Genomic DNA, 14,387 nt, shown 5'->3' with positions numbered 1-14,387 from the left:
CATAATAATATTCGTGGAACATCGTCTGGATCCCCAAACTTAAAAAAAAAAAAAAAAACACTGAAAATTGGACTCTCAGCTTTCTCAGTCTCTCTCTCACTTTCTGTTGAGCCGGCGATTCAGCAACTGAAGTCCAACTCAGTGAGTGATGGGTGGCGAGTTACGATACGAGATCGCACAGAATGCCTACATAAAGCTGGTGCTGCACGCTCTCAAGCACAAGAGCTCCGCCGTCAACGCCGTCCTCCTCGGCCGCGTCTCCTCCCAAAACGACGCCGTCGAGATAACGGACTCCGTCCCTCTCTTCCACTCCCAAATCGGCCTCCTTCCCCAGCTCGAGATCTCCCTCATCCTGGTGATTCCCACATACCCTCCTCCTTTCTCTCTTATCACACTTCTCCCTCTAGGGTTTCAAAATCTTAAATTGAATTTTCCCACGAAACAAACTGAGTTCGAATTTCGTGAAAAGAGATTTAATTTTTGTTGTTGTGATTGAATTGGGTCAGATAGAGGAGCACTATGCTGCTAAAGGAGTGAGCATTGTGGGCTATTTTCATGCCAACGAAAGGTTTGACGATCACGAGCTCGGCGGCATTGCCAAGAACATCGGAGATCACATCTATCGCTACCTTCCTCAAGCGGCAATTCTTTTGGTGTGTGATTCGTTCGTCCATGAACCTTTGTTTTTGTAGTTTGTTTGCTGCTTGTTTGATATGGAATTTTATTCTATGTATTTTCATCCATTTCAGTTAGACAACAGGAAGCTTGAAGCTTTGACAAGAACTAAGGACCGGAGCCCCGTAATGCAGGTGTGTACCTTTAACTCTTTTTTCTTTTCTTTGGGTTAATATGTTTTTTTTTTTTTTTTTGGTATGAAGAAGCTTTGATCTTTTTCTTAATGAAAGAAGCATTGATCATTTTCTTTGTCTAATTATATTAATTATATTATATGATGGGTGTATGAGTATCTTTAGTGTATGAACTGCTTGTAGTATGGTAATTAGTTTAACAAAATGAGAGAGGATTTGTTTGCGGTACGTGTTTCTTCGTCTAGTAACTATAAATTAACAATACTGCTTTGGGGAGATTGGAGTTATTGGTGTGGATTAACAATACATGCGTTTCTTCCGCTTCATGAGCTATTTGTCGAAATTGGCAATGCCAGAATCCACCTACTTTCTGCGGATATGCACAAACATCAAAGTTTTCTAATTGCTAATCTATGCTCTACATTATTTGTGGGAAACTCATGTTTTCCATGGTTTTTCCTTTCCCTAAAAGCTGTCAGAATTTTGAATAGAATTTCAGTTCAGTGTATCTTGAAGAGCTGCTTTTCAACATCTTACAGTATCCTTACAATGTTCGGAAAGGATTTCAATAGAGTTGTTGAAGGAATTGGTTAATACCTCATTAATGTTATTCGGCAAACAAAAACATCAAGTTTGAAATCATTATTTTTTCAGCTAATTTTTAAAGTTCAAATGGGCTTGGATAGGTAGTCTTTCTCCCATGGTGTAATCTCGTATTATGTGGTTGTTTGTTTCAGTGTAATTTGTCCTGGAAATTCTCCTTCCTAATCTATCTCAACGTTTAAAAAAACATTCAGCTTTACACGAAGGATGCATCTAGGATTTGGAAGTTAATCGGCTCTGATGGAAATCAGTTAACCATCAAGGAGCCATCAGCAAATGTTGTTCTACTGGATTATGTCTCCACTGAAAAATGGCAGGATGTTGTAGATTTTGATGATCACCTTGATGACATTAGCAAGTGAGTGCGATACATCATTATACTTTTATTTTTAACCAAATTTTCATATTGATAAGTAAATTGTAGTTGACTGGAAATGTAATGTACAGGGATTGGCTGAACCCAGAACTGTTCAAGTAAACTTTGCATAGCTGTCAGCATATGTGCTACTCTTCAAATATTACAAATGGCTTCATGCTCAACTCAGTTTCTCATGCTGGGTTTCAGATGACAAGGGATGACTTATCAGAGAAATCAGACAGATTGACCGTAATCTTGGTTTATTGTTTGTAAGAAACTTTCGAGATGTAAACAACCGGATTTCAGTTATCTTCTCGTATACTTTAATGTTTGATACTAAAGAGTTTCAGTATGTTCTTTTCTTGATCACTTGAAATGGAGTTTATGTTTGTAGAATCGGAACAAAATGTTATTTTTGAGCCTAATGTTATATTTTCTTTGTATCAAATTTGTGATTGACTGAACAGCTAGTGAAAGGCGTGGTATTTGATGCCAATGCCATGCTGTGTTGTTGGCACAATGTTAAGTTGCTTGTCGTTCAACAATCTGAACGCGATTATACCTGGGTTTTATGGCCAAATAAATCTACATGAAAACCGTAATGTGAAAGGGATTTTGTTAGGAAGGTAGAAAACCAATAATTTTTTTATATACATAATCTAAGCAAATGATATCTTATGTTTTTAAATACATAATTTTTCATGTTTCCGTTTTTCATCCAGAGGTTGTCTTGTGTTCAAACTCCATGCATGAAGGTGTGTTGCTTGGAGAATTTTCTTTATTTAATTAGGATTATTTTTTTTTTCTCAAAAAGATGATAGGAATTGATCAAAGAGATTTGTTGGAAATCGGATCCTTGATTTAAGGGAGATATTCAATAGAATATAATTAGAGTAATTCACCTAAGAAATTTCTCTTTTCCACATGCGGCGCTCATTATTCGCCGAAATATATATGCTCCCACACAAACATACACAAAGGTCGAAGCTTTAAAAGTGAAAAGAACTTAACCGTTGAGTTCAACGACCTTCAACAGTTGAAATGCTTTCAACTGTCACTTCCCTCCATCTTCCTCCTCTGAACCACACAGACTCTCACACTCACAGACCCAATTCACAAAACCTCACAACCCATCTTCTCCACAACTTCAGCTCCCCATTAGAGCTCAAACAACTCCATGCCCACCTCATCAAAACCAACACTCCTCTCACTTCCCTCCCTCTCACTCGAATCGCCTTCGTCTGCTCTCTCAATCCCAGTTTCTCTTACGCTCAGAAAATCTTCAAACACCTCGAAAACCCTGAGATTTTGGCGTGGAATTCGTGCTTGAAGGCCTTCGCCGAAGGCAAAGATCCCATTGATGCAGTTATGCTTTTTTATCAGTTGCAGAGTTTTCATGTTTTGCCTGATAGTTTCACTCTGTCTTTTGTTCTAAAGGCGTGTACGCGTTTGTTGGATGTTTCCAATGGTAGAGTTTTGCATGGTTATGTGGAGAAACTTGGGTTTCAGTCGAATTTGTTTTTGATGAATATGATCTTGAATTTGTATGCTTTGTGTGGTGAAGTGCGGGACGCTCGGTTGTTGTTTGATAAAATGTCGCATCGAGATGTCGTGACATGGAATATAATGATGACCCAGTTGGTAAAGAGGGGTGATATTAAGGAAGCCTATGATTTGTTTTCACGGATGCCCAAAAGAAGTGTGAGGTCATGGACTTTGATGATTTCAGGGTTTGTCCAATGCGGGAAACCTAAGGAGGCTATTAGTCTATTTTTGGAGATGGAAGAGGCTGGTGTGAGGCCAAATGAGGTGACTGTAGTGGCTGTTCTTGCGGCTTGTGCTGATTTGGGTGACTTGGGTTTGGGTAGGAGAATTCATGAGTACTCAAACCAAAGCGGGTTTAGCAGAAATGCTCGTATTTCCAACACTTTGATTGAGATGTATGTCAAATGTGGATGCTTGGAGGATGCCTCTACAGTTTTTGATGGGATGAAAGAACGAACGGTTGTGTCATGGTCAGCTATGATTGCAGGGCTTGCCATGCATGGACAAGCTGAGGAAGCTTTGAGACTTTTCTCTAGGATGATTCAGACAGGCATGGATCCGAATGATGTAACCTTTGTTGGACTCTTGCATGCTTGTAGCCACATTGGGTTTGTGGCTCAAGGTCGTGAATTCTTCACCAGCATGACTAATGATTATGGCATAGTTCCTCGAATTGAGCATTATGGTTGTATGGTTGATCTTTTGAGTAGGGCAGGGCTCCTTCAAGAGGCTTATGAGTTTATTACTAACATGCCTATCAAGCCGAATAGCATTGTATGGGGAGCACTGCTTGGTGGATGCAAAGTTCACAGAAACATTGAACTGGCTGAAGAAGCAACAAAGCACCTTTCTGAATTAGATCCACTTAATGATGGATACTATGTGGTTTTGTCAAACATTTATGCAGAAGCACAAAGGTGGGAAGACACAGCGCGAGTGAGAAAGCTAATGAGGGATCGAGGGGTGAAGAAGACACCTGGGTGGAGTTCAATCACAGTAGATGGGGTGATTCATGAGTTTGTTGCTGGGGATGAAGTCCATCCTCAAGCTCAGGAGATCTTCCAAATGTGGGAGAAACTAGTTGTAAAAATGAAGCTGAAGGGTTATGTGCCTAACACTTCAGTTGTTCTGCTAGACATGGAAGAGGATCAGAAGGAAAAATTTCTCTATCGCCATAGCGAGAAATTAGCGCTGGTTTTTGGGTTGATGAACACGGGACCAGGAACACCAATTCGCATTATGAAGAATCTTCGTGTTTGTGAGGACTGCCATGCTGCTTTCAAACTTATATCAGCAATTGTTAATAGAGAGATAGTCGTGCGTGACCGGAACCGCTTCCATTGTTTCAAAGATGGTTCTTGTTCCTGCAGGGATTACTGGTAGGAGGATCTAGACTCCTAGTGAAGAACATTATATAGTTCAACTAACATCATTTTCAAAGACATTGAATTTTAGATTATATCATATTTCAGTTTCAAAGCATGCTTGCTTCTCTGGTTCCAAATTATGAAAAATAAACAAACTATTTAATTGCACAAGACTAAAATCTGCCTTTTAATTTATTCAAACTAAATAACTATGCTGCTACATCTTCTTCATCATCATCGAAACTAGAAAACTCAGCTAAGATATGCAAAATTAAATGGGCATACATTCAAAGAGGATTTTGACGAATCTCAAAAAACTGGACACCCTTTGGCCACTACCCCTGGTGCTGTGGGGCACTTAGCCAATGGACAATGATCATCTTGGTCCAGACCCCACCACTTTGGTCCCATAATATTCTTGGATTGGAGGGCGAAATATAGGATAACAGCAGTAAAGGCCACTCCAGCATCCAAAGCAGCTGATAGGATATAGTTATGCCTAGCCCACCACTCCTTGTACCTTCTGTAAACAAATAAGTTGAAGAAAATTCCAACTGCAAACCATGACGAATAGTTTACGGCTTTAGCTGGTGGCATTACACTTGTTGCTCCAAGGATTACAGGCATATTTATGTGCCTAATCCACTTTTTGTTGGGGAATTTTTTATGGAGCAGCCAACCGGGAATGGGTGCCAAAAAGCCGATGAGGAAGAACCAGTTCAACTCTGGGTAGATTCCTTTGCTAGTGAACATTCTGAGTGGCCCTATGACTCCCCATATGATTGAAGCATTGTAGAACACATCATCACCAGGACATGTCCATGGACTCCCCTCTGGCAACTTTGCCGGATTGCAGATGTTCTCAACAGTTGTCAGAAGCCACCAAGATGTGGCAAAGTAGGCACTTGTAGCTGCCAGTGTTCCAGCTAACTGAACATACAAAAGGGGAAATTGCATGTGTATGTTCCATTATATCGGACATAAGAAAAACAACTGAAACAAATGGTGACAAATGGAGTTTTCTTGATAATTACCTGCACCAAAAACATGTCCTTGGGAGGGATCTTCATATAGTGACCTAATTTAAAGTCACCAAGAAACATGAGTGCTTGTGACATGCTGATATATCCATAGGTCTTGAAAGCCACATTAGCAAGAGGCTTCCCTGGGTACATATACCCGATAATTAGCTCTGTAATTATGTTGAGGCCTGGTTGCTGCACAATAAATATTGAAATGAAAAATGAAAAATTACTACGAGTCTTTAAAACAGAATTATGCTGAATACTGAACATATAGTAGATATTCATAAGCGTATTCATGTATGTACGTATATGTTTTCAATCTAACAAAAGAGTAGGTACGATACGATTGTATACAAATGAAATGACCAAAATCATACCATGTTTGTTGTGGCCGCAATAACCCCGATGGGTAAGGTGAAAGATAGTGCAATGGCACAAGCTAGTAAAACTCCCCACCATGGAAGTTGGAGCTGTTTGCCGAAACCTTCACAAGTAAAGATGGCAAGAGCAACCATTAAAACAAGGATGGTTTGGAACCACCATTCAGGGACTGATTCATAGTTCCTCTTCATTATTCTCGTGTGGATGTCTCCAAGCTGATTCTTCATTCCACTAGTCGTCTTCTTCCACAGTTGCCATATTTCTCTGTTCATGATGCATGATGTCACACAAAGAGGAAGAAAACAATGAAATATTTATTAATTAGCTTAGATGTAAAAGAAACATGGCAGAGTTTAGGAAATTAGATTCTATTATATTTTAGGTCCGGTGTTGGATTAGGTTTTGATTTCGGTCGCTTGATACTAATGCACATACGTTTAACATAGGACTTGGGACTCGAGATTCAGGATTCGGGAGTGAATGAAGTAGGCCAGTACCAGAAAAACTTACTTTCCATAAAAGAATGCAACGTGTGAAATAGTAGCTGTGAGAGTGGCAAAGCCCCATCCATAGTTGTAGGCAAAGTAGACACTGAGGTAGAGTTTACTATAGCTGTTATACTCCTTCAAATTCATATTGAAAGTTTTCTCATCCAAAACTCGACTGACGTTGTAGGTTTGGCCATCATAGTCAAAAGTGTGAGAGGAAAATAGTGGGAACCTCTTAGCATCATATGTATTGGTCCAATAGGCAATCGGGGTAACAATGTAAAAGATCACAATATAACCAATCAACATGTTAATGACTGCGACATCAGGATAGGCTAAGGGGCTGCCCAAGAAGGAAGCAACGGTGGACCAATCAATGGCAAAAGAGCCAATTCCAAGGCCCTTCAGCCCTGAACCAATCTGCTGGGCTGTGATTGAGTCCTTCCATACCCAGCAAACTAAGGAGAGAGCTGTTATGGAGGGGAAGAAGAAACTTGGGATAATGTAGTAAGCAAAGCTGCTTGTGAAAATAATGAAGAAGAACTGCATCTTTGTACGGCCTCCTCTGGGTCTCTTTTCCTTTTCATGCAATGCCCTGCCATTAATGCACATTATAAATTAACTAACTAATTAATTAATTAATTAATTTGGTGGTTCACAATTATATACAAGACAAGAAAGAGGAATAAACATGAAGAAAAGAAAATATTGATGAATTATTCTTTTTAATATAAGCAATATTGGTGAAGAGAGAATCGAAAACACATGACTTTAATTGCAGATTGAGTAATTATAATGTAGTACGGTATTACGGACTAATTAGCTAAAATTGTTTCAATTTGACAAATTAAATTAAAGTACCTGAATAGAGAGACTTGAACCAAATTACTGGGCCACCACATGTAAGGGGAGTCAACAAGGTATCTTCTGAATAATCCAGCCCATCCATATCCAAGCATCTGAAAAGATTTCATACACAGAAAAATTTATATGGTAATGTAAATGCATGTAATCTTTTTAACTGTAGTGTCAGTACTATCGCGCAATGGATGACTATCAACCGTTAATGTATGGTGAATTAACTTGCATCAACAACTGACAAGACAACCATCCACTTGCTTATGCACGGGCAATTGTCCTTAGCATTTCTCCCGAATGTAAATTTTTTACCTGAGTGGTGTGAGCTAACAAAAAGGCTGCCATAATATGAATACTTCTGTGGTAGTAAGCCTTGACAATTGTGATGATGTTAACTGCATAAACACTGTTGGATCCAGAGTTTGCAAATATGGTGATCAAAACGTGTTCCTTCATACTGAAAGGCCCCGGATTGAATGAGAAAGACCATTTTGTGAAGGGGACTGAAAATTGTGTTGTTGGAAGGACCGCAGCCATCAACTTGCCAAGAGGGAGGACCACAATTTGGGCAGACACTGAAGAAACGAAGAGCTGATTTTGGCGGTACCCAAAAAACTGGTTGATAAAAGCAAGAGTGGTGCATGATAATAGGCCAAGCACCCATGTTCGAAATGTCATGGTTGGCTCTGATGGGTCATCTGTGATTGGAACTGTTAGCCTAACTTGCTCAATTGGGTTGTCGTCCACTTCATCATCTGTTTTTGCATCAACAAGTGTTTGACAACATCAGTTAATCAATTGTAGATTTGATTGATAAAGTGTTGAATTTCTGGAAAATAGAAAGCTAAAATGATAGCTTAAGATTTCAGAGAGACAAATCAATGGACTACTAGATAGTATTCTTAACTTCACCAACATAGCTGTGTGATGTTTGATCACAAGATGTTTCGGTGTTATTTTCAGTGGATTCATACCATTTTACTTTTGTCAAGCTTTTAATATGGTATTTTTATATTTTTCAACAATCAACGATATTTAGCCCATATATCTTATCATAACGATGATATATAGAATGAAAATAAAAACATTTTCTAAGTAATTGTTTGGGGGACTTACCATTGACATGGATCTTGGAATGAGACTTGGTTTCACCGTCGCCATCTTCGTAGACCGTCATCTTTCTTTGCCTCCTTTTACTCTCTCTCAAAGAATACCATTTATGTGCACGCTAGGCTTCTGCAAAGAACAAGCTTGCAATGATATAGACTGCGCTCTACAAATAAAGCAAACACGCAATTCTCAAAACTTTTATTTTCTCAAGAAGAACGGAGTTTATTCGAAACATATTTATTGACCATCTTACTGACCACTTTTTATACAAAATTAAGAGTCATCTTTGTAATTCAAGTCCCATTTTTAATGGAGATTTCAAACAAAAAGGAAAGAATGTGGTCCAAATAGCAATGCTCTTTCAAGAAACCAGTTTTTAGGGCCTAAACTCCGGTGCAACGGAGTGCGGGTCAAAGACACAAAAATCTAAATTTGGAAATATTTATGTGATGTGGGAAATCCTTAATATGCATCTAGTTGGCGAGTTTTGACATGAAGTACAATTGGCATTAGTGACGTCAGCATACATATATTTGCATCTAAATTTGTTTTCTTTGTATGGAACATTATGGCGAATGTGAATGGTTTGGTGGCTTGATATCTGATAATGTTATTTATTTGAGTATTAAAGCATGTTTTCATACACTAGTTTTCACATTATGCAAAGTACCAAATAACTTATTACATTTTGACTAAAATCTGAGTCTGCAGCTTCAAGGTAATACAAACTAATTAATCAACTGTACAGCTTCATATCTATACCACCAAGCAGCCAGAACTGAGCTAACTATATATGATTTGCACAAGCACATGTGAATTACATTAATCTCAGAGAACTGGACAGCCTTTGGCAACTATACCCGGTGCCGTGGGACACGTGGCGAGCGGGCAATGGTCATCAGCTAACAGGCCCCACCAGTTTGGACCCGTGATATCCTTGGATTGGAGGGTGAAATATAGCAGAACTGCTGTGAAGGCCACACCAGCATCCAAAGCAGCAGAGAGGATATAGTTGTGCCTAGCCCACCACCCCTTGTACTTTCTATACACATAAAAGTTGAAGAAAATCCCAACTGCAAGCCATGCCAAATAGTTCACAGCCCTAGCAGGAGGCATGTAACCTGTGGCTCCAAGTATAATGGGCATGTTTATGAGCTTGATCCACCTTTGGTTGGGAAATTGTTTAGAAAGCAGCCAAACAGGGACAGGTGCCAATAAGCCAATGAGGAAGAACCAGTTGAGCTCTGGGTAGACTCCTTTGTCAGTGAACATTCTGAGGGGGCCAATGACCCCCCAAATGATTGATGCATTGTAGAACACATCATCACCAGGACATGTCCATGGACTTCCCTCTGGCAGCTTTGATGGATCACAGATGTGCTCAATGGTTGTGAGAAGCCACCAAGATGTGCCAAAGTAGACACTTGAAGCAACTATTGTTCCAACTAACTGAAGATCATTGCCAAAAAAAAAAAAAAAAAAAAAAAAAGGAGGGGGAATAGAAATGAGTGGATAATTTTATCAGAAATATGAACAGAAATTGATATGAGGTTATGTAATTCATTACCTGCACAACAAACATGGACTTAGGAGGGATCTTCATGTAGTGTCCTAATTTGAAGTCCTGAAGAAACATAAGTGCTTGTGACATGCTGATATATCCATAGGTCTTGAAAGCCACATTAGCAAGAGGCTTTCCTGGGTAAATGTATCCGATAACTAACTCTGTGATCACGTTAAGCCCTGGTTGCTGCAGAGTTTGTATAATTAAATGAGAAATTGCAACTTCATGTGACCGCTTTGAAGGAAATGTGTAACAAATTATGCAGAGCACTCATCATATTGTTCAGATTTAATGTTTTCTTGACCATATATACCTGGTTTGTTGTGGCTTGAATGATGCCGATGGGTAAGGTGAAAAATAGTGCAATTCCACAAGCCATTAAAACTCCCCACCATGGAAGTTGGAGCTGTTGGCCAAAACCTTCACAGCAAAAGATAGCAAGAGCAACCATTAAAACAAGGATGATGTGAAACCACCATTGGGGCACTGCTTCATAGTTCTTCTTCATCAGCCGGGTGTGGATATCTCCAATCTGATCTCTCACTGCACTAGTTGTCTTTTTCCACATCTGCCAGATTGTTCTGTTCATGTATGTCACAAGAAGCAAGAAAGACAACGAAGAATTTATTAGCTCTAAAGAAATATTGCCCAGTTTACAGTTAAAACTGTGTCGAAAAGGCTTACCTTCCATGGAAGAGACCCACATGGGAAATAGTAGCCGTCAAAGTGGCAAAGCTCAATCCATAACTGAAGGCAAAGAAGGTACTGAGATAGAGCTTGCTGTAACCGGTGTATCTAACCATATCAATATCGAAATTTTTCTGATCCAGAACCGAGGAAATGTTATAGATCTGGCCAGTGGAGTCGAAAGTGTGTGACGAAAATATTGGAAACTTCCTAGCATCATAGGCGTTGTTCCAATAAGCAATGGGGGTGACAACGTAAACAATCAAGACAAAACCAATTAAGATGTTAATGGTAGCAAATCCGGGTGTGGCTAATGGACTGCCTAAGAAGCCAGCAACAGTGGACCAATCAATGCCGAAGGAGCCTATGCCAAGGCCATGCATGCCGGAACCAATCTGTTGGGCAGTGATGGAGTCCTTCCATATCCAGCAGACAAAGGAGAAAGCAGAAATGGAGGGGAAAAGAAAACTTGGAACAATGTAGTAAGAAAAGCTGCATATGAAAACCATGAAGAAGAACTGCAGCCTAGTGCGGCCTCCCTTCGGTCTCTTTTCCTTTTCGTGCAATGCCCTGCCATTAAAAAAAAAAAAAATTGAAGAAATGATTTTCAATTTGAAGTGGCTGCTAAATTCATTCAATATGACAGATAGGAAAGAGGGTGGAAATAAAATACCTGAAAAGAGAGACCTGAACCAGATTTGAAGGCCACCACATGTAAGGAGAGTCAACAAGATATTTTCTGAAAATGCCAGCCCATCCATACCCAAGCATCTGCAAAATTTCATGCAAAAAAACATGAATTTCCATAACACAAACAATTACCAAGAAAGCAAGAAAACACACCAAAGAAACACTTTGCCATAAATTCACCTGAGTGGTTTGAGCTAACAAGAAGGCTGCAGCAGGATGCATTTTCCTGTGGTAGAAAGCCAAAACAATTGTGATAATGTTAACAGCATAAACGCTGTTTGATCCCGAGTTGGCGAAAATGGTGATCAACACATGTTCTTTCAAGTTGAAAGGCCCCGGATTCAATGAAAACGACCACTTTGTGAATGGGAATCGGATTGGCTTCTCTGGAAGGGTAGCAGCCATCAACTTTCCAAGAGGGAGGACAAGAATTTGCGCCGAGACCGAAGAAACATACAGCTGATTCTGGCGGTACCCGAAAAATTGGTTCACAAAAGCAAGAATGGAGCATGAAATTATCCCAAGAACCCATGTACGAAATGTCAAGGTTTTCTGTGAAGGGTCATCGGTGGTTGAAACAGTTAGCCTAACTTGCTCAATTGGGTTGTCATTCACTTCATCATCTGCAGCATGAGCAAATTGGCAACATTGCAGAGTGAATTTCTAACAACAAATTGCAACTCTTCAAAAGAAGAAACTTTTTAAGCGAAGTAGCAATATCTCATTCAAATCAATTATCATGGCACTGTCAACCCATTCTTGATGTCATTCAAGAACATTCAAACACATTTCATCACATATACAAGAAACACCAGGAAAATTTCACAACTGAAATGGGATCCAATCCAATCTTGAGATAACCAATTCTGCATAAACATGCTGAGAGTAAAACAGAGGAATTCCAGAGAGAGATACAAGGAGTAGGACTAGCTTAGAGGGACTTACCAATTACATCAACATCTGACTGAAGCTTCCCAGGCAACTTTTCTTCAGGAACTCCATCCTCAACATAAGCTGCCATCTCTCTCTTTCACTCTCACTTTCTCTCTCCTCTACTCTCTTTCTCTCTCTCCTGGTAGAAATAAGGCCAGCCGACCGCTCAGTGACTGCAAGCACACATCACTACTTTTATACACAAGCTACTTGGTTTGATGTTTACTTAAGTTTAGAGGTGCACAAGCTTGGAATGAGATCCAGGCTGGGTGCTTTTAGAAATAAAGCAATGCTGGTAGTTTCTTTTTCAAGAAACCAGTTTTTGGGCCTCAGCTCTGGTGTGATGATGCACAAAAGGGTCAAAGACACAGCCTTTTTTGCTGTATCCTGTGGGTTGTAATCTTATCATGCATTTATAGCATGAGCAATTTGACTTCCGAAATGAACTTGTGCATCTGTGAATTTTGGAACGATTCTACTGCATGTTCTTGTATAAAAGAAAATCTTCATGTGCACAAAATGAAAGGAAAATGAATCTAGACTCCTTCTTGGCCCCCACATAAAGGAAAAATGAACCCAAGCTACTTCTAATTTATTTCCCAAAGAAAAAGGCAAGTGAAGAAAATAAATTGATAGTTGGGATTCTTCTGGGTCTTCTTTTCTTTTACTAGAAAATAATTTATGAAAAATACGAAACAGTGGAGACTTGACTTGTGTGTTGACAATGAGTGATCTGGACCTCCAATTTTTGGGGGATGACAGCTATGCGAATTAATATCAGCGGTAGTTGCCAAAATGAAATTATGGGACTAATTTAGTGGCAGATATAGCACTGGATGAGATGTGCGTTTGTGACTATCAAACGTGGACGATTCTTGTCCACGAGATATGAGAATTAAAGTGGAGTGATAATCCAATCCAATCCATTCTAGAAGGGCATTTTACTTCACATTCAATAGCTTATATTTAATGTGTTTCCCACTCCCTGCACTCGGATTTGAATATCTCTTTTTGTTTTTAGATTAGATTAAATTAAAATAGATTATCGTTTTTATTAAAAAAAATATTATAGAACTATAAAACTAAAAACCTCAATCTGCTGCACGGTGCATGCTCACCATCACCATCACCATCAACCAGGCTTTTGTTTAATTAAAGCTTTAAACAATTACATGGGCATACAATATTCTGTCCTTTGTAACAATTGAGTCAAGGTATGTGTTAAAAGTCAAGTCGTTTACACGGGTGTAAGTGATTTTTGATCATCGATACATGTGAATTTAACAATACATAAATAATTGACTTTCACTCGTGCGTGCATAGACGCCGGACCATGTTAGCAAAATTCTTAATTCAATGGCTGACTGAAACCTCCAAGTTGCCTGAAATTTTCCTCTCTAGCTCCTTAGACTAAGAATATTGGCTGCATTATTTAATGTGTATATTATATTTTGTTTAGTTTTTGCATTACACAAACTTTGTTATGGTGTGGACAATGCAATTAACAAATAAAACCATGCCGGCACGTAGTTTCTTTTCTGGAGAAATCAGATGGTTTTGGCCTAAACTCTTTGGTCTCTGCGCACACAACCATGTAAGTTTGGCTTAGCTAACGTGAGACATCAAGAAGAGTCAAAAACAAGGAGGAAAGGTTTGAAAACTGAATTTTTATTTCACTCATTAAAGACTACTTCTAGCTATTTTATTTTCGAGCCCTACACAAAAATGGTCCATATTTTTAAGACCTTAAACAAAAATAGTTAGAAGTCTTTAAAATACGGCTAAAAAGATGAAAAATCAACCAAACTGATAGAGCATTTCCACTTACGACTTTTTACCCTCTTGAGCTGAAAAAACCTCTCCACCAATGCATTCTAGCCCGGGCAGGATGTGGGCTCCATCAATACTGGGCAAGCTCCAAGGCAAGATCAGCCCGAACTACGGGCGTTGAAGTCAACAAAGAAAAAAA

The 14,387-nt window shown here is 39.2% G+C and overlaps 4 protein-coding genes across 4 annotated transcripts; 2 read left to right on the top strand and 2 right to left on the bottom strand.

Moving 5' to 3' along the window:
• On the top strand, nucleotides 8-2,218 carry LOC18772315 (ER membrane protein complex subunit 8/9 homolog). The gene is made up of 5 exons (XM_007205865.2): nucleotides 8-355; nucleotides 507-653; nucleotides 750-809; nucleotides 1,607-1,770; nucleotides 1,860-2,218. Exons 1-5 carry the CDS (start codon nucleotides 149-151, stop codon nucleotides 1,888-1,890), a joined length of 609 nt encoding a protein of 202 aa, XP_007205927.1. The 5' UTR covers nucleotides 8-148; the 3' UTR covers nucleotides 1,891-2,218.
• LOC18772865 (pentatricopeptide repeat-containing protein At5g48910) lies at nucleotides 2,619-4,774 on the top strand. The gene has a single exon (XM_007207021.2). The coding sequence runs from the start codon at nucleotides 2,812-2,814 to the stop codon at nucleotides 4,696-4,698; it is 1,887 nt and encodes a 628-aa protein (XP_007207083.2). The 5' UTR covers nucleotides 2,619-2,811; the 3' UTR covers nucleotides 4,699-4,774.
• LOC109949977 (oligopeptide transporter 1-like) lies at nucleotides 4,876-8,842 on the bottom strand. Its single transcript, XM_020567211.1, has 7 exons — nucleotides 8,551-8,842; nucleotides 7,747-8,189; nucleotides 7,438-7,535; nucleotides 6,599-7,171; nucleotides 6,085-6,352; nucleotides 5,717-5,899; nucleotides 4,876-5,612 (listed from the first exon to the last, which is right to left on the bottom strand). The coding sequence occupies exons 1-7, from the start codon at nucleotides 8,609-8,611 to the stop codon at nucleotides 4,992-4,994; spliced, it is 2,247 nt and encodes a 748-aa protein (XP_020422800.1). The 5' UTR covers nucleotides 8,612-8,842; the 3' UTR covers nucleotides 4,876-4,991.
• LOC18773997 (oligopeptide transporter 1) lies at nucleotides 9,143-13,021 on the bottom strand. The gene is made up of 7 exons (XM_007207956.2): nucleotides 12,431-13,021; nucleotides 11,666-12,108; nucleotides 11,469-11,566; nucleotides 10,793-11,365; nucleotides 10,422-10,689; nucleotides 10,112-10,294; nucleotides 9,143-9,993 (listed from the first exon to the last, which is right to left on the bottom strand). Exons 1-7 carry the CDS (start codon nucleotides 12,504-12,506, stop codon nucleotides 9,373-9,375), a joined length of 2,262 nt encoding a protein of 753 aa, XP_007208018.2. The 5' UTR covers nucleotides 12,507-13,021; the 3' UTR covers nucleotides 9,143-9,372.

The sequence above is a fragment of the Prunus persica genome, chromosome G6 (assembly GCF_000346465.2).
Source record: "Prunus persica cultivar Lovell chromosome G6, Prunus_persica_NCBIv2, whole genome shotgun sequence".
NCBI classification, from domain to species: domain Eukaryota; kingdom Viridiplantae; phylum Streptophyta; class Magnoliopsida; order Rosales; family Rosaceae; genus Prunus; species Prunus persica.
Note: the sequence above shows the minus strand (reverse complement) of the source record. Positions and strands in the feature narration are given on the sequence as shown.